At 42.8% G+C, this 20,089-nt stretch overlaps 3 protein-coding genes across 4 annotated transcripts in view; 2 read left to right on the forward strand and 1 right to left on the reverse strand.

Moving 5' to 3' along the window:
* LOC105901507 (brain mitochondrial carrier protein 1) overlaps nt 1–3,241 on the forward strand; it is a 32,611-nt gene extending 29,370 nt beyond the window's left edge. The window contains exon 9 of one of the 2 annotated variants that reach the window (XR_004164185.2): nt 3,221–3,241. The gene's annotated coding sequence lies outside the window, so the exon portion shown is untranslated. The remainder of the gene's footprint in view (nt 1–3,220) is intronic. The other variant, XR_004164184.2, reaches the window with a different exon arrangement.
* LOC105901496 (glucose-dependent insulinotropic receptor) lies at nt 250–1,483 on the reverse strand. Its single transcript, XM_012828969.2, has one exon. The coding sequence runs from the start codon at nt 1,447–1,449 to the stop codon at nt 250–252; it is 1,200 nt and encodes a 399-aa protein (XP_012684423.2). The 5' UTR covers nt 1,450–1,483.
* A 2,415-nt stretch (nt 3,242–5,656) lies between the features above and the next one.
* LOC116221542 (brain mitochondrial carrier protein 1-like) lies at nt 5,657–18,294 on the forward strand. Its single transcript, XM_031572627.1, is given in 9 exon segments — nt 5,657–5,693; nt 5,696–5,719; nt 6,910–7,048; nt 9,689–9,783; nt 13,509–13,594; nt 15,523–15,618; nt 16,197–16,321; nt 17,510–17,723; nt 18,100–18,294. Coding segments are annotated over 9 exon segments (858 nt in total). The 3' UTR covers nt 18,142–18,294.
* The last annotated feature ends 1,795 nt before the right edge of the window (nt 18,295–20,089 follow it).

Here is a 20,089-nt window from a genome sequence, read left to right on the forward strand (position 1 = left end):
AGAGAGACAGAGAGGGAGAGTGGAGGAAACAGAGCAAAAACAAAAGAGCAAACAGACCCATCTGTTCCATGACATGGGCGTTTCTTTAAAGTAATCAAAAAGCATTCTAAGCCCCTCAATCCATTAACCAATTCATTTGTGTTCAATTTCACTGCTGTTTCCACGAATCTGAGAGTTTTTTCTGCCGATGGGAAAACAGGAACTTTAGCAGTTTCATCATAATTATATGGTCCAAATGACAAGCAACCTTTAGCATGCATCGGAAACCACTGACTGGGCTAAGGGCATAGCAACAGCAATAGGCTCCTGGATTGTGAGCAAAGTGAGTGGCACACTGAGAGGATCTGTGGGCAAAGACGTCCGCACTGGCACAGGTCTGTCTGAGTGGCACCCATTTACAGAGTCGGTACTGGCCCAGCAGCGGGCATTGCCCTTGAGGTGGGCAAATATGGTGCAGATCTGCTGCCTGACCTCCCTCTGCCAGCAGGCATAAACGAGGGGGTTAATCAGGGAGTTAGAAAGCCCCAGCAGCCACAGATGGTTCTCCAGGAAGTGGTAGAGCCTGCAGTTGGAGCACAGCAACTGGACCACACTGACCGTGAAGAAGGGGCACCAGGAGAGGGTGAAGCATCCCACCAGCAGCGCCACGGTCCGCAGGGCCTTGACGTGGCCCCAGTAGCGGCTGGGTTGGCAGTGGCGTGTACCCGCCTTGCGGGCCTGCCTGATCTGCCGCTGGTGCCCGCAGGCGATCTTGAGGATGTCCATGTAGAAGTAGAGGAAGATGCCCAGCAGAGGGAAGAAGCAGCCGCTTAAGATGAACATGATGCTGCGTGGGTTGATGGCGGAGAAGAAAGTGCACGTGCCACTGTACCCGTCCGACTGCATCTGTCTCACCAGGCAGGGCAGGAAGCCCATCACCAGCGAGAGAGCCCAGACGAGCACTAGGGAACCACCAGTTGGCCACTTGCCAGAGATGCGTGCGTAGCGCAGGGGCAGCTTGATGGCCAAGTACCGGTCCAGTGAGATGAGGAACATGGTGAGGACGGAGGCGGTCGACGGGCAAGTGATAAAGGCCATGCGGAGGAGACAGTCTGTTTTTTGCATCGGGGACTCGCGGTGAAGTCCATCATCGGCAAGGACGGTGATGGCCAAGCCCACCAGGATATCGGCCAGGGCAAGGTTGAGGACGAAACACCAGCTACGACAGCCCCGCTTTCGGATCAGGATCACCAGGGAGATAGCCACCAGGAGGTTGGTGGAGATGATCAGAAACGACACAAAGCACAGGATCCAGCCCATTATGGTGGTATGCACTTGCTTTTGAAAAGTTCCTTCGGTGGTATTTACTTTCACGGTCTTCATGGAGTCAGTTTCATTCATCTCAACCATAGATAGTCCAGCTGTTGTTGTTGTTGTTGTTGTTGCTAAGTTTGCTGTACTGAGAAACATATTCTTGACAACAAATATTCCATCTTAATACTCCATTTGTATCAGCTGGTAAAGCAGGAAAAATAATACATTAGAATACATTATTTTCTCTGTTGGCTGCTTTTCAGGCATTTTTTGTCCTGTAACTCCTTTGGGCAGAACGGTAAGTATCTGACCCTGAGCTATAGCAGTGGGAAATGTCGGTGCGTCTCTTCAGATGCTGTGAAGCCTCATTTGCTTACGCGGTTTCTGTGGAGTTGACCCTTGTCCAGCGTGTAGTTTGGCTCTGGTCCAAGTTCCATCATGGGGCTCTAAAGAGCGTACATCCGGGGAAGAGGGGGCCGTTTGTCATGACAGTCCTGTGCTGCTCTAAAAACTGCAATGCGTTAAATCCACTCAAGGCAAGAGAGGAAATATGGTTCATGTGGAAATCCTGAACAGATGATATACCCTTGTGGATATAGGCACTTGGTGGTGTTTTTTCTGTTTCTGTTTTTTTTCCCAGAGTGAGAAATGTTGACGTAATGAGCCTAAATATCTCATGGGATAATTCATCCGCCTTGTTGATGTAAGGCAAATGTTAGTCCATTAATGACTCTTGAGCTAGGGGACAAAGTCATACAATTACAGCAGGTTGTTAGTTGTCTTGTCATACATTTAGCTAAATATTTGCTGGTTTATTATGGAGTGCCAGATGACACAGAATAGTCCTTACACGCTGGTGACATCCTGGTTGTATATTGTATGTGTTTTGCATTTTTTTTTGTGCCTCCGTGCTATTGGACTGTGCCCTATCTTTCCTCCGCACTCTCATCAAACTTAAACAAACTGGGAGAGAGGGAGGGTCATACTGAAGGAGAGAGAGAGAGAGAGAGAGAGAGAGAGAAAGAGAGAGAGAGAGAGAGAGAGAGTGGAAGAGGGAGAGGGGGAAAAGTCAAATTTAACCTTCGCGAGAGAGAGAGATAGATATATTCCCGAAATCCCCATATCTGAATATCCCCTCATTCCTGGCACACACACAGATCATGCCCTGGAGTGAGACATAAATCATCTTAACTTTTTAGGATTCAATACTCTCACATCTTACACCCAAAGGGTATACAATACTCTCACATCTAACACCCTGAGGATACAATACTCTCACATCATCTAACCTCCTCACAAGCACAGATAGCATGCAGGCAGGCTCACCATCAAAAAACCAGAATAGATTCATATCACCCCTAAATGATATAAACAGGCCTTGCAACAACAGGCACCAGCTCCATGAAGAGGAAAAAGATCCCTTTTTTAATGACACTGGTGAAAACAATGCAAAACCTGAACACTCACACAATGTGGGAATGCCATTCACCCCCCTGCTAGACTTTTCAGCCCTATTCAATGCACCTCTTGGTCAGCAGTAATTGTGCCCGTGGCAGAGCAGAGAGTGACAAACGGCTCTGAGGTTGTTTATGCATAGCCACAGCCCTCCCTCACTTGTGAGTGGCATCCAATGTCCACTTGTGGAGCCATTATATGATTTGCCAACTGAGACTTTTCCAATACCTGTTTTTTGAATAGGGAACTTCGGCTGGCCGTAAAGAAACAACCCTAGGAGACAGAAGGAGGAGACAGAAGATGTCCTTGAAGAGAAGACTTCTCTCCATGCTGCTGTGCTGTGTATATTGCGTGGCCTCTCTCTTCTGCCTACATCCAAACCGAAACAACTGTGTGTCGCTGGGTGCCCGGTGAGTGAGTGTGTGTGCGTGTGCGTGTGTGTGTGTAAGTATGTTGATGTGTGTGTGTGTAGGTGTGTGTGTGTGTGTGTGTGGCTGGGTGTGTTTATGTTGTGTGTGTGTGAGCATGTGGGAGTGGCTGCTTAGAAACAAGCTTTTGATTGGTATGTCAAGGTCAGTATGTCATTTTCCCAAGGCAATATGGAAATATTGAGCCCGGCATAGCACTATGCAAACCATCATTTATGGGCATATGTAGAAGAAAACCTTTTCGGAAAGTTCTGTGTTCAAATCCACAAGGGTATTTGTGTTCTGGGGGTGTGTTAGTGCAAATGCAGAATTCTTTAAGACAAACTGATGACAGTTTTCTTTGGTACTAATTATTTAATGCCTAGTATTATTAAAACAATATGATGGTGAATAAAAAAAAACAATTCTTTTCCGCTCTGTTTTGGACCAATGATTGCTTGTCTTTTCTTCTTCCTATAATCAACTGTAGGAACTTGGTGACAGCTGTACAGCAGCTGTTCCAGCGTGTGATGAGGCTGCTCCGAACCACACTTTAAGCCTCGGGGCAGAATTGACTTCGGGCAACAAAACTGGCACAGCACTCCTGTATAGACTGCTAGTCAGAGGCCAAAAAAAAAAAAACGTTTTACTCTCAACAAATATGGATTTATGGACTGTGAAACCATGTAACTAGGCTTTACTGACAGATCCTTCTGGACTTTAAAATATATATTGGGGAAGAAAAAGAATAATGACCAAAAAATATTTGATTATGTGATTTAATTTAGATGGATGCTGACTTGTTCAGTAGATTGATCTGATTGTGACAGGTGATTGCATTTTTATCATGTTTTCCTTTTTCCATTTCAGACTTGGAAATGACAATGTTTGTTTAAGAGAGGGTCATAAATGCATTAGATGTCAATTATCACTGAGTGGTGTTACTGATCCCAAACTGGAATAAACAGTTGATTATTTTCACTGGTTTGAACACTGCTTGATTTGCCAATACAGGCCATTGAAGACTGTATGCAGAGCAATGATGAAAAAACAAATAAATTGTGAATGAAATAATGCAACAATGCACATTCTTGTGAGATTATAACCTGCTGTGATTTATTTATCTTCTAGGCAAAATGTTCAGTGTCTCTATTGATATAGGCTGAATCCTGGAGAGTAGATTTATATTTATATGTAAACAACTTGTGCACTTTACATTTAAAGTAGGCCTACTTTCAGTTTTCTGTTTCATGTTGTGACACTGAGTAGGCCAAAGTTATGTGGTGTCCACTGGGACAAGTCAGTAGACAGATCCAATAAAATAATTTTCCACAAATTGGTGTCCAAATAGCCTACGTTAATTACAAATCATCTGTGTGTACAATACTTAAATACTTATACATTAGATATTAGACACAAATAAATTACATCGCTGTGACTGAGGTAAGTTATTGTCTTTCCTTGTCCGTTTGACCCTGACCAAGACCAAGGATATAAAATTCACTGATTTTCTCAAAGTAGGCTAATTATTAAAGTAAAATGCAAGTTATTCACTTTCAGAAGCACAGTATTTAAAGAAATATTGTCTACTGGGGTTATGACATTCAAGGCTTGAAGGGGGAGTTGCAGTCACAAAAAGAGGTAGGACTTCCGCCTTTCAGTTCCTGTTTCTAGGCAAATCAGAAATGCTAAGCAACGCCGTTCTCCGTTGAAGTTTTGTGCTGTTTTATTATTGAACAATCCTACATGTGGTCGGGAAAATGAGAACGAAAAGGAAATAGAAGAGGTCATCACATAACAAACACAGACGTAAGTGTTTTCTGCGTTGATTACAACGCAGCTATAAGTCGAAGTCCAAGTTATTGTTGTAAAATATGATATCCTTTCGTTGAAGTCAGCTAGCTAACTAGCCAGTCACTGCTCTAACTTATTAGCCAGCGTTAGCTAGTCCAGAGACGTTATAAACAGATAGCTGTAAATTGATGGCTAACGTTAGCCAGTTAGCCTATGCTCCGTAGGTGTCATTTTATTGTATTGCTGGCAAAGACAGGTTAGTAGAAGGTCACCAGCATTTGAAAATGCTAGAAATGTTGCTGTCTTTTTAAAATATATCAGCTGACGTTTGATCGTACGTTGAAATACGTCTGTTCGCTGTATGGAGCGTCGCAAAAGACATTGCAGTAATTGAAGTTATTCACAACCGGAAGTAGGTAACTCTAGGTTTATTTAATCCAACCAGTGTCCTTTGACTTTTGATTGACGTTTGTGCCGACCATTTACAGTTGTATGCTTGTGCGATGGCGCTTGCATGAATTTTAATAGATAGAAGCATCCCATTCCGGTGCATAATTTGACCATGTCGCATACAGGGTGGTTCGGTGTCTATAAAACGGGTAGTGCAATATTGTGCCATGTGCGATTAAAGAATTTCTTCATTTGTATTTCGGCGGCTTGTTGCTGGTATTAGCGGGTCTCCACCAGGCTGAAGGAGCCAGCTCCGAATGCCAGCCCTGAACTGGAAACCGTTCATCTACGGGGGATGGCCTCCATCGTTGCCGAGTTCGGTAATGTAACACCCGTGTTTGTTGTTCATAGCTACATGTGTTGCCATGTTAATGTTGCAAATCTGTTATCTGAATCTAATCCGTTCTGCATGGACACAGTTGTGTGATTGATGCACAGTCGTATTTTAATGTTTTTCTTTTCATCATGGCGTGCAGTGGTACCCACGCCATCCAAAGCTGAGCGGTGTTCAGTTTCCATATGGCCATCTTTTTCTACAAAACAGCCTCAAAGTAGCTAGCTTGCATTTTATATTGGATGCAGGCGTGTGATAAAAAAAAAAGTTTTGCGCACAAGATGACCACATTTTAAGTAAAACTGTTAAAAACAATACTGCTCTGCAGGTTTGCAGGGATGGTGGAACTATTTTCTGGGAGGGGGTGCAGTAAATGTGTGTGTATTGGGGGGGGGTATGGGTAATAGTAATAGTCCACATTATGGACCACTGTACCCCACGCACTGGAAAATCACTTATTTTCTGGTGCCCCACCCTGGCCAGTGCTGTCCAACACAACAGCAGTGTTGATAACACTGAACTATTAATGAGCTCCACCCCAGGCTTTCATTTCATTTAGAATATCAAAGGATTTGAGAAAGTAAACAGCTATTAAGAAAAACTAAAAGTTATGTTTTTAGATGTTTACAAAGCATCTTTAATATTATGACAATAGAAAATGGTTCATATCAGAGAGGCAAAGTCTACGTCACACACACATGCAACATCAATCATGAAATCTTAATAAGGGCAAATCATAGGCCCTTGAGTCACACATGCAACATCAATCATGACATCTTAATAAGGCAAATCATAGGCCCTTGAGTCACACATGCAACATCAATCATGAAATCTTAATAAGGCAAATCATAGGCCCTTGAAGGTACACATATTTGAACCTACTTCAACAACAGACCACCTCTGAATGAAGGCTGGCTATTCATGTCAATATTTCGAAAATAAATTGCGTGAAACAGAATATGAGGCCAAACAAAAAATAAGGGAATAGGTACCTGCAGTGAGCTCAGCTAGTGCATGGAACCTTGCAGAATTGTACTTTTAACTTTTTACTCATATTATTTTAGCCTTTTACTTCACTACATTTGCTATAATGTAATTTATACCTTTAGTGTACAACTAGTCCATTCAGAATGCATTTTGCCTTTTTTTATTTATACATTTGTGTCTTCTCCTTAGGCACCTTCCCCATTGATCTGACCAAAACCCGGCTGCAGGTACAGGGCCCGTCACACTGCATGGAGGTGCGCTACCGGGGCATGTTCCACGCGCTGCGCCGGATCGGACAGGAAGAGGGCATACGGGCGCTCTACTCGGGGTGAGTGTGTGTGTGGGCAGTGACGGAAGAAAACAGTTCCGGCCAAGAATGTGGCCTCCAGTGTTGTTTACGTGCTAGTTCTTAGTGTTGACTTTTTGCACCATGATATCAGTTGGGTCGAATAATATATGTTCATGAATATGCTGTTAGTCAATGTACACTAATCCGCAAGAGCAGTGGGCAACTGGACTTCATGCTCTTGGCATTCAGTGGTTTCTGTGGTGCCTCGGAAGTCAGAAAGATGACTTATAAGGTTACGTGTTGGTGCCCTATCTTGGTCCAGGAGATTCATTTCAGTCATGATGCCAGTGTCCAGTGTGAACTCGGGGGCTTGAGGGCATAAGTAGCTGATTTATGTGTTGTCTGGTCAGTCAGCGCCAGAGGCCCATATGAACATCAAGTTCTTGTGGGAGTAGTTACCTTCGCCAAAGAGGTTATGTTTTCAGTGTGCTTTGTTTGTTTGTTTGTTTGTTTGTTTGTTTGTTTGTTTGTCAGCAGGATTACAGAACAACGACTGGCCCGATTTCATGAAACTTGGTGGAAGGGTGTAGCATGTGCCAAAGAAAAACCTGTTACATTTCAGACTAAATCCGAATCATGGGCCGGATCCACACATTTTAATTTCACTTCCATGAACATTGCGAGATACAACAAGTACCCGTGTATATCATTCTTTGATAGAAAGGGTCCTTGTGGAGCGCTGCACCTTCTAGAAGATGGATAGGTCTGGACACAGAGTGCTCAAGATTAGGGCTGAACGATTAATTGCATTTGCGATTTAATCGCGATATGATAGAACGCGATTTTCTAACCGCAACGTTCGCGATTTAAAAAACCTGGTCTAAAAAAAATATATATATATATATTATTTTTTTTATTTTTTTTAAGATGGTACATTTTGCACACAGTGTTTAAAAAGTGCATGCCTAGTGTTTATACGTAAAATGACTTTTTTGACACCGATTTGTTGTTCTTGTTTCTGTAATGAGCAGTTAAATAAAAATGTAAAATGTGGGAAAGAAGATTTTTCACTAAATGTATCTAATATTGTGTTGGTCATATTTAAATCATTCATTACGTTTTGTTGGGGAAAAAAAGAGGATAAAAAAAAAAAATCGCATATTAAATCGCAATCGCAATATTTTGTTAAAAAAAATCGCAATTAGATTATTTTCCCAAATCGTTCAGCCCTACTCAAGATGGATAGGTCTGGGTACAGAGTGCTCAAGAGCTTATGCCTCGTTTGTCGTGTTATCTCGTTCAGCCTCTCTGTGGCCTTAAATTTGGATAATGATTAAGAAAACAGATGCACTGTGGAGAAAATGACCTAGGGACTCGTTCAGCAACTGAAATTTCAGCATGGCGTGAGTGACTATATTTACCTATCAGGGACGTGACTGATAAAAGAGATGGGCATCCCTACCTGCAAGGTCTTTTGCATATGCACTGCCCTGTGCACAGAGAGGTGGTGGTCAACCCGACCAGTTGAATAGAAAGAAAGTCTTGGTGGTGCCAGACAGTGTGATCACTTGATCATGAACATGGTTCTCCTCAAACTTAACAGTCACACTGGAATGAATGCAGAGAGAGAGATGGAGAGAGAGAGATGGAGAGAGAGAGATGGAGAGAGAGAGATGGAGAGAGAGAGAGTGAGAGAGAGAGAGTGAGAGAGAGTGAGAGAGAGAGAGAGAGAGAGATGGAGGGAGAGGTAAAGAGGGGTTTTACTTCTTTTTTTTACGTATATTCGTTCACGCCGTCCATTTTGACCAATCACGTGACTGTTTTGCACCGAGCTGCACGCTAGTTGTCCTGCGTGCAGAAAGGGCCACAGCAGGTGTTTGTAAGGATATCGGCGTAGCCCCAGTGGAATAGAAATCGCCCAGCACAAAAGCGACCATTCGAATACGGCAATCCCGGAGCACAGCTCATGATGTAATGCTATTATGGGTCACCTGCTCTTTGCCTGCTGCCACCTGATACTTGAGAGATGGGTACAGATGGCAGAAATGCCAGTCAGCTCAGAGTGGCGTTCTCTTTAGTTGACCTTGCGTGACCAGACACGCCCTGGGAGGAGAGGATGTGTGTTTAGCCTACAACAGAAACGACATCTGACAAACTGGTCCTCTGAGAAAGCATGCTAAAAAAAAGACTCTGAAGACGGGGCAGAAATGAATATGTTCTCTAAATCCTCAGAAAGTTCCAGAAAGTCCGTCTCCACATGCGTGTGGCAACAACTCCTGCTGCCCTGACCGTAGTAAAATGGAGTCCTCTCTGTTCCCTGCTCATCCTGCTCATCCTTTCTCCCCACTGCTCCCTCTTCATAGGTCATGGCCCCTGTTCATTTAGGGGTCTTACTTGCATCTTTTATTCTTCGGTGTCAGTTTATTGACGGTTGTGTCAGGGTAAAGTGTGTACAGGTGATGATTTGAGATTGGCCACACCCATACTCAATATTTCTGTGAACTTGAGACAGACATTTTGACAGTTTTTTTTTTTTTCTTTTTTCTTTTGTTTCCTTTCCTCTTTTGAATTCGTTTTCGTATGTGAGTGAGAGCTTTTCTTTTATCGTATAGAGTTGTCTTCTGTGCTCTGTTGATCTGTGAATCTTAACAGCTTTCCTCTCTCTGTTTCCACCCTCAGGATTTCCCCAGCCCTCCTGCGCCAAGCCTCCTACGGGACGATTAAGATTGGCACCTACAACACATTAAAGAAGCTGTTTGTGAGTCGCCCTGAAGGTGAGACTACAGATCGCAACATTAAAGAGATTCTAGCTGCTTTAAGGAGAGTGTGATGTCACTGTAAGTTAATGCTCTTGCGGATTAAAATAAATGGATTTATAGCACTTAAAGTCCTTTGGGGTAGTAGCCTGCAGGCAGTTAGTGAAACTGCTGTCTCACTGTTTCTTTGTGATGACATTAAACCAGTAATGGAGCTGGTTAGCTTGCTTGGCAAAATAATCACCGCATCTTTTCCAATATCAAACAAAACCCTGATTAACCCAAAGACCAGTTTGAGACGTGTAGAACTGATTAACCCAAAGACCAGTTTGAGACGTGTAGAACTGATTAACCCAAAGACCAGTTTGAGACGACATGCAGAACTGATTAACCCAAAGACCAGTTTGAGACGACATGTAGAACTGATTAACCCAAAGACCAGTTTGAGACGACATGTAGAACTGATTAACCCAAAGACCAGTTTGAGACATGTAGAACTGATTAACCCAAAGACCAGTTTGAGACGACATGTAGAACTGATTAACCCAAAGACCAGTTTGAGACAAAACCCTGATTAACCCAAAGACCAGTTTGAGGCATGTACAACTGATTAACCCAAAGACCAGTTTGAGGCATGTACAACTGATTAACCCAAAGACCAGTTTGAGACATGTAGAACTGATTAACCCAAAGACCAGTTTGAGACATAGAGTAGAACTGCGTGGCCACCACCCATCTCTATCCATTTCCACCGAGTTGCCTTGTGTGTGTGTCCGGTGTCCAGCGCCTGTAGAGTCAAATATTCATAACGTTATAGATCTGGGCTGCCATTGGAGGACACCGAGTCCAGCATTGATCAGGGATCAGCCGCGCCCAAAAACACAATTGGGTCTATTGTACTAATGCAGGGCTTTTATTAATGTCCAATAACAGATCCTCGTCTCTACGGTTTACTGTGTGTGGATATGATCGTGCGGCACCTTTCCGTCCCTCCGGGATTTCGCTTTTGTGTGTGTAATTATACAAATCGATATGCTGACATGTGATGTATATTACTTTTTTTTTTTTTTTTATATTTAATTTCATTTAATTTTAAATTAATTTATTTTGATGTTTTTGTTTTTTATGTGTTATATCTCCATTTCATGCAATGGAGATAACGCATTTTAGATGTACGTTTTAGATAACGCATTGACACATTTCTGAGAACTTATAACTCATCCATATTAGAATGTTATTGAAAGTAATTTGAAATAAAAGGCCATGTCTTGGTTTGTAGTTCAATAATAATAAGAATAATAATAAGAAGAAGAAGAAGAAGAAGAAGAAGAAGTCTCAAGGTGCTTTCACTCGAGTCTCATGTGACTTTTAATGAGATCGCAGTGGGGTATAATGCTACGCAAAATTCACAATTCACAATTCCGTAATGTATTTTGGTTTTGAGGTCAGTTTAGTTCATTTCAGTACCCCAGGGAAAAATTTGTACTCTTCAGTTAGGTCACTCAATACTGGCGTATTGTTACTATGGAGAAATGAATAACACAAATGTCAGTCATGCTCCATCGTAACACTTCCACCTGTTGATAAATCCTGATCTGCCGCTTGCGCTTATTTATATAGGATCATACAGTGGATAGACTAAAATACACACGCACATTGGAGCAGGGCTCAAGCACTTGGACCATATGCTTTAATTCTGCATTTTTTTAATGACCTGTGGCGATAAATACTTTCTAGCATAATTTATGACTTTGTCATGGTCGGAATCTGCAATGAGAGGCTGCCTGAACACTGAGGTGAAGGACTTCCCTTCCGGTCTGTTTTTTTTTTTTTTTCTTTCTCTCGTTCTGCTACATTTGGGGGATACCTTGGTATATGAAAAGTTGGAAGTGTGTCCATTGACATATTCGACTTGAGTTGAACAATGTCAGCATACAGTTTGACACAAATGGTTGTCCATTCAGCTTGACTAATCTGACTAGCCATGCTAACCCACCTAGAACACTCCAGCTGATCACACCACAACCGGTGCACTTCAAAAAGCAGGTCAAACGTTCTCAAGGAAGTGCTGTACTGTTGGTGCGAGTGGTGACATTAGACATAAATAGACTATTTTGACAGTAATTGTTTGGGTCACAAGGGGTACCCAACCAAGGTAGTTGCATACGAATCCAGAGCGTCCTGTAATGAAAGATTTGCGGTAAATATACGTATCATTCCACCCCCATTTAACAGTTATAGAGCCTGATGTGTCGTAAACGTCAAGCAAATGTTTTATACCGGGCTAACTTAACTGTGGTCGTCAAACCATCACCTGACCACCTGACACCAAACGAGTGGGAGATGTGGCAGTGGTTAAAACAGACTGTGCATAACCTTATACCACCATTAGGAGACCAGAAGCAGCGAAAAAGAGTTGCAATTTAACATCAAAGCTTGTTTTCTGCAATTTTCTGCATGATTTAGGCAGTAAATGAGAAAATGTGCAGTGTAGTGAAAAAAACGATTTTGCGGAATTCGCAGAATTGTAAAAAAACTGGGGGGGACTGCCCTTTTGTGCAGCCCCTCTCCTGTAGAGGGTCCATCCACTGGAACTAACATGTCCACACATGAGAGAAGAAGCCAGACTGTGCCAACTCAAGCGTTTAGGATGTGTGTGTGGTGGTTTTAACCCAGTTTGGTGTACCGGCGCCACTATGCGCTAGGTCCTGTTTGGTTTGGTCCTATTCCAGATTTTCCTTTAGATTGCCTCAAGGAAAATGACACTGGCTGTGTGGTGTGTGTGTGTGTGTGTGTGGTGTGTGTGTGGTGTGTGTGTGTGTGTGTGTGTGTGTTGTGTGTGTGTGTGTGTGTGTTGTGTGTGTGTGTGTGTGTGTGTGTGTGTGTGTGTGTGTGAGAGAGAGCGCGCGAGCAGGTCAGGTTGTGTGTTGATGTCATTGGTGGGGGAAGCAAAATCTGTTTTATTTTTATTGATCATCTTTTTAGAAGTCCTTTTTCCCAATATGCATGCCTTGCTGGCCACTGTGTTTTGAATGCTTATTTTGATACAGGCAGTGGTTTGGCCTGCTGGTTGGCGGGGATACGTCCGCCTCTACTCCTACCCAAATGAACGGGCTTGGGACGACCTCTCTAAACTATTGGTCACACATTGATCAATCAAGGATCACTGTAACTATTGTTCCTAAACTTGATCCATTTCGTATATTTCAGTTTTGTTTCTTTATTATTTCCTTCCCTCTTTGTCTCAAATCCTTCTTCCAACTTGTAGGTTTTTAACCACAGAACTAACTCTATTTGTGTTTTTCCCCAAACAACCCTTATAACCCCTTTTATCCAACTGCTAAAAGTCTCGTTTCACTATTGAGGCACATGCAGAAGGAACAGCTAATTAAGGGGTCAATGTCCATCTTTCATCTACGTTAATTGTAGTGCCTATGCTATATGCATCATAGAGGACAATGACTTCTCATAGGCCCTTTTTTGATAGAAAGTGATATGAATATTTCTCTCTAGTTTCCCCTGTTAAACATATCCGGGAATGAAGAGAAACAAGTTCATAGTGCACGTGTAGCATATGAAGCAATGGTTCCAGTCATTTCTCAAAGCAGCAGACATGATTGGCTGTTCCATGATACTGTACTTCCCTTGTCTCTCTTTTTAAGTTTCCCTCTCATGTATTTACATCTGGTCTGGAGACGACGCATTCTATTTTTCTAATGGTCCTCAAATGTTTCTGTTTCCAGACGAGACCATAGTCATTAACGTGTTCTGTGGAGTGGTCTCAGGAGTCCTGTCCTCGTCATTGGCCAACCCCACAGATGTGCTGAAGGTACTTTGAACTCTCGACATTGATTGATTGATTGATTGATTGGTTGGTTGATTTATTGATTGATTGATTGGTTGATTGATTGGTCTCACGTATGGTGGTGAAAGGTGCAGTATGTAGGATTTAATGGCACCTAGTGGTGAGGCTGCAGATTGCAACCAAACTGCATTCCTCTCCCTCCAAGCATGTAGGAGAAGCTATGGTGGCTGTCAGGTGCCATAAAAATGCAAAAGGCCCTCTGTGTTTTGGGTTTGTCCGCTCTGGGCTGCTGTAGAAACATGGTGGCTTCCGTGGAAGAGGACCCGCTCCCTATGTAGATATGAAGGGCTCATTCTAAGCTAACAAAAACATCATGATTCATAGTTACATGTGATTATACACTAATGAAAACATAATTATGAATAATATATTCCATAATGGTATATCCTAATAAATCATTCTACTACATACTGCACCTTTTAACTGGGGAGATAAACTGACATTGATGCAGTCCTGTGCATCATCTTAATGTGCAGGTGTTGAACTACACTTTATCTCCCAGTCTGTTACGTAGATCTGCTATCAGCAATCATAGTTTGTAGTTGATGTAAATGGTTATCTATAGATCATCTATTCAGATGGAAATACTCAGCCTTTTACACATCCCACATCCACTCAACAGAGGTTGCCATTTTTTTTTATATATATGGTTACTTACATAAAATGCATAGGAAATGGCCTCACATATTAGTACTGTCTGCCGGGTCAAGCAGGATGTGGTCACTGAAAACAACAAGCCACGTGCAGGTCTCTTCTTCCACAGTTTTACCTTCTGGTCATGTTGATGCGCACCAATCACCAATCACCTGCTTTGTCCTTTCCTTCAAAGTGGGGGTGTTACACAGATAATGTTAATAGTTTATTTGTACTTGAGTTAGGACATTTAGTTTTGACTTAAGTCTGTTTTCATCTTTTGATGCAGCACTCATCTCTGACTGTTGTCATTGGAACGTAATATGAGACATGTTTATGAGTACAACTGATCCCAGATGGGTTGATTTACATTATAGTGTTGGCTGATTTTATGCAGATGTTCAGCAAATAAGGCAGAACTTCAGAAACACTGAGCTTGTCATTAATGGTATGTAATTGCCATCTCATAACACATTCATTTCCAGTCTCAACTTACTAATGAGAGATGAATCTAGAACATGTTCTTCATATATAAAAGAGCTGTTATCTAATACCTTTACATATAGTCTGTTTTCAGCTGTTGTCAGTATTGTTTCTAGGCACTGTGTGTAGGGATGAAGAACCCTTAGGGCTGCCAACCTTTGAAGACTTTGTTTCTATACTCTAACGGTGCAAACCCATGACAGTGACGCGATACGCTTCCATCATTTGAGTGGGCGTGTTTGTAGCGTGTGGAAATAGCATTTTCAAACTGTCAGAGACGACACCAAACATTCTGATTGGCCGCTGCGGGAAAAATCGCTCCTCATTTGCATAGGATTCAACATTTTTCAACTTGTATCGGTCGCGTCGCCCAAAAAGGTGGTCTACGTCACAATGGATTGGCTCCCGTTGAAATGCATGGGATTAGAATATCGCGTCGCTCGTAACGGTGTCATGGGTTTCCACCGTAAGACTAAGTCTGTATAGAATTTTCCAAGCGGCTAACACAAAGCTAGATAAGGGACTGGGCCCAACATGAAGCGGCTAACGCAAAGCTAGATAAGGGACTGGGCCCAACATGAAGCGGCTAACGCAAAGCTAGATAAGGGACTGGGCCCAACATGAAGCGGCTAACACAAAGCTAGATAAGGGACTGGGCCCAACATGAAGCGGCTAACACAAAGCTAGATAAGGGACTGGGCCCAACATGAAGCATGTGTGCCTGTGAGTGTGAGTGGCACCTGATTTTGCCTTTGGCCCCTCCCTGTTCTCCTCAGATTCGCATGCAAGCGCAAGGCGCCCTGATGCAGGGCAGCATGATGGCCAACTTCATGAACATCTACCAGACAGAGGGCACCCGTGGCCTGTGGAGGGTAAGGGGAAAGTCCTGCTTTGTCATCCTGTTCTGCAACCAACCCCCCCCCCCCCCCCCAAAAGATACAAACTACATTTTAGTTTTCTGGAACACCCTGCCCTTTTGACTGCCTGTATTTACTTGGCACATGTTTACATTTACATTTAGTCATTTAGCAGACGCTTTTATCCAAAGCGACTTACATATGTGCGACTTACAATGTATACACATTTTACATTTTACACTGATGGCACACTGCACATCAGGAGCAATTAGGGGTTCAGTGCCTTGCTCAAGGACGCTTCGACAGGGAATCGAACTAGCAACCTTCTGATTACTAAACGACTTCTCTACCACTGTCACCCCTGTTACCCACTTCCATACACACTTCCATACCCTCTTGTAACCACCAATCTTTGACACACACAGAGATGCAAGCTTCGACCTGTGGTTTTTCATATGGGGAAGTTATGTGATTTAAACCTTTAGGGTAATACTCTGTTTAAGGGGATACATATTATTATTCCTATTTAAAATGTTTTCCCTGTGCAAGTGATGAGTCTTCATACCAATAACTGATGAATTATCCAATCACAGGGTGTAATACCTACAGCACAGCGAGCGGCCATTGTTGTTGGGGTGGAGTTACCTGTATATGACATCACGAAGAAGCACCTCATTGGTTCAGGAGTGATGGATGACAGCATCCTCACACATTTTGTGTAAGTAACTGGAAATTAACTTTATCTCACAAAAGTTTGCTATTAAAAGTAAGGAGTTTTCGGTCTAAAACTAGCGAGCTAACTAGCTACACTAGTCAAGCTAAACAGCAGAATGAAGCTGAAGATACTCTCTCTCTCTTTTGGGATTTACTCGGTCATCATTCAGCGCTTGCCATAGTGTGTCTGTATTTATGTATATCAAGACATGAATGAAGCAGATCGGGTTAAAGATCTGCAAAGTGTCAATTGTAACTATAACGACGATTATAAACGGTGTACTGCCCATCGGCATTTCTGTGTTTAGGCAGAAATTGAATTAACAAAATAATCGTATTCTCTCATTGTGACAAGTGCCGTAAACTCGATAAAACGCTGGCAACCAATCTCACACAGAATTAGAAACAGCAATGTTAGCAAGGATTCATGCAACTTCCGTTATCTTTGACCGAAGAAAGAAGTACTAACCCTGGAAACTAAACAGGTTGGTTTCTCTCCAGACTAAACCCAATGTGTCCGTTGTGGGCCTGTGTTAGACAGGCCTAAACCCATGTATGGCCCCTGGGGTATAAACAGAGGAAACTATTTTTTTAATTTAAAAGATGATTCCAAAACTAGTTGCCTATAAAAACTTGCATCAAAGAAAAGTTTCAAATTGGACCTGTATGTCAAACTGTACCACGGATGATATTTAATCGTATCTGTGTTTTAGAAAAGAACCGAAAAGGCTTGTACCCGAAACACACTTTACCCACAACTCCTTGTTGTGTCATTTCCCACTACTTGTTTTCTTGTACCCGCTCACTCTCTGCCTCACTCTCTGCTCACTCTCTGCCTCACTCTCTGCCTCACTCTCTGCCTCACTCTCTGCCTCACTCTCTGCCTCACTCTCTGCCTCACTCTCTGCCTCACTCTCTGCCTCACTCTCTGCCTCACTCTCTGCCTCACTCTCTGCTCACTCTCTGGCTCACTCTCTGCCTCACTCTCTGCCTCACTCTCTGCCTCACTCTCTGCCTCCACTCTCTGCCTCACTCTCTGCTCACTCTCTGCCTCACTCTCTGCCTCACTCTCTGCCTCACTCTATGGCTCACTCTCTGCCTCACTCTCTGCTCACTCTCTGCCTCACTCTCTGCCTTACTCTCTGGCTCACTCTCTGCCTCACTCTCTGCCTTACTCTCTGGCTCTGTGCAGCTCCAGTTTCACCTGTGGCCTGGCGGGGGCGCTGGCCTCCAACCCAGTGGACGTGGTGAGGACTCGGATGATGAACCAGCGGGTGTTGTCGGGCAACCCGCTCTACAAAGGCACGCTGGACGGTGTCAGGCAGACCTGGAGAGGCGAGGGCTTCTTTGCACTCTACAAGGGCTTCTGGCCCAACTGGCTTCGTTTGGGCCCCTGGAACATTATTGTATCCTTTTCACAAGAGTTGAGGTTGAGGGACTTAGAAGTGCACTAATGTTTTTGGTGCCTAAAGCATGCGTATCTAAACATGCAGTAGGTAGATTTCAGGTAAGGTTTACTTTGAATTCAAGAATCAGATATCATGAAATATCATTACAGTATTCACTGTTGTTGTCTTGTCAAAAAAAAAGAAAAGAAGATTTGTCTATTTGTCAATCGGGAAGCGCCAATGCATTATTTGGTAGTACTAGTAGTACTTAGTCTTGCCACTAGAGGTCAACAAATCACAAACAAATCATTCACAACTACATGCTATAGTATAGAGGTTAATTAGGATAGGTTAGCCTTGAAACTTCTTGGATCTTCCTTGACCTTTCCTTCAGTTCTTCATCACATATGAGCAGCTGAAGAAGCTTCCTTTATAGCCGGGCCAGCAGGACGGCCCTTGTTGGACTGGGATCTGAACCGTCTCCCTGAATGTCTTTGCACATTCACCATCACTCTTTGATCACGCGTGTGTGTATGTGTGCATGTGTGCTCCACAAATTAGTTACGTTTTATTTGAATGTTTTTTGTGCGCAGTTTCATTTTTGCTTTGTTTTTATTTATTTGTTTGTTTTTATTTATTTATTTATTTATTTATTGTCACACATTTCACGTAGCTCATTTGCTCCCTAGGACTCCATCCCCATCCCCGCTCCCCTTCAGATCCCCTCCCTGGCAGCTACAAATAAAATGTTGGTCCTTTCAGACCACGCTGGAATCCACAGTACGGGGAAAACCTAGTAACATAGTGAGCGAGCCACACTTGGAATTTGATTTATATTTAAAAAAAAATAATGAATTAAGCAATAGTTTTTATTTGGCCTGCCTTTCTTTGAATGTCGGTGGGAGCCCCACTTGGGAGTGTGGAGCTGTGAATGGTGGTATGTGTAGTAAGGTTTGGGTGGCAGTGATCAAGGACGCGGCTGAAGTCACTGAAACGTAACTGTGCACTGCAGACACACACTCTTGTGTCAGTGGTCAGTGGTCAGATGGTCCCCCTTGATGTAATCCTACTTCTGGTAGATCCTTCCCCAAAGTGTTCAGATGCTCCAGCGCAAGCCCCCTGTGCACTGCAGACACACACTCTTGTGTCAGTGGTCAGTGGTCAGATGGTCCCCCTTGATGTAATCCTACTTCTGGTAGATCCTTCCCCAAAGTGATCAGATGCTCCAGCGCAAGCCATCAAAGGCACCTAGGTTTAAGATACAGTAGGCAGCATGTACATCTAGTAGTAGTGAAGTTAAATGCCTTTTTTTTTTTTTTTTTTTTTATTACCCAAAATAAAATAATAGGTATAAAAAAACACCTCTTTAGATGAATTGGCACCTTGGGAATGTGTGCACAAATGTCATCTGCTGCCTTGCCTATGTAAAAAAAAAAAAAAAAGGAATTTTCAAGATGTTTGGGATGTTTCTAGGCAATGGCCTTTTCAGTCTTACATTCAACACTTTTTGGCTTAACCAAATTGCTCACCACATTTTTTGTTCCAGTGCTGCCTATTGCACCTTTTAATGCCTGTCTTCATATTTGTTCAGGAAATAATCTGAGATCGCTGCCAGCTTGGTTTATACTCTTCTCTTAGAGGAGGTTTCCTATGGCAAAGAGCACACACACGTAAACTGAGGAACCTGTTAGTTAGTTTGTTTCAGCCAGACACACACACACACACACAGGACAGGACAAATAAAAGGATCCTACTCCCTCAGCCAATGAGGCTCCTTATGGGTCCTGTGCTTCACCCAGGCGACACTGGACTTCACCCATCTAGGCTGGAGGGCAGAACTGGTGTGTTGTGGACCCGTAGCTATGTTCGGCATGACCGGACCCAAAACTGAATTCTCATCCAGTTTTTTGTGATCCCAAAAAAATCCGATTTGAGCTGCATGTGGGCTTTTGTCTTCAACCCAATAATGTGAGTGTGATGGAGCTTTTTCCCATCAAAGTCTGGAACAATTCAAGGACTCTAGAAGTGTCCAAAACTACATAGTAAGATTTGTGAATATTTTTTTGGAATAAGTAATCTGGAGACACTTTGATGAACTTGAATATGTTACTTGTTTGTTTTTCTGAGCCAATATGGTTTGTGTGTAATGTTTTTTTTTCTTTCATCTTTCCTATTATTATTATTATTATTATGATTATATTTCATCTTTAAATGTATTGCTGGAAATGCTCTGCTGTAGCTTGTGGTGTGGGGCCACCTTGTTGTGCACTAAACTTAACAACATTTTCGCAACATTTGATCAGACTTGCTGTTATGAATTTCCTCCAAAAGGCTGTTGCACTAGTACGGCTTACACACCTTCTAGTTTTTTCCAAAGGTTTTTG

This window comes from Clupea harengus, chromosome 8, assembly GCF_900700415.2.
Source record: "Clupea harengus chromosome 8, Ch_v2.0.2, whole genome shotgun sequence".
NCBI classification, from domain to species: domain Eukaryota; kingdom Metazoa; phylum Chordata; class Actinopteri; order Clupeiformes; family Clupeidae; genus Clupea; species Clupea harengus.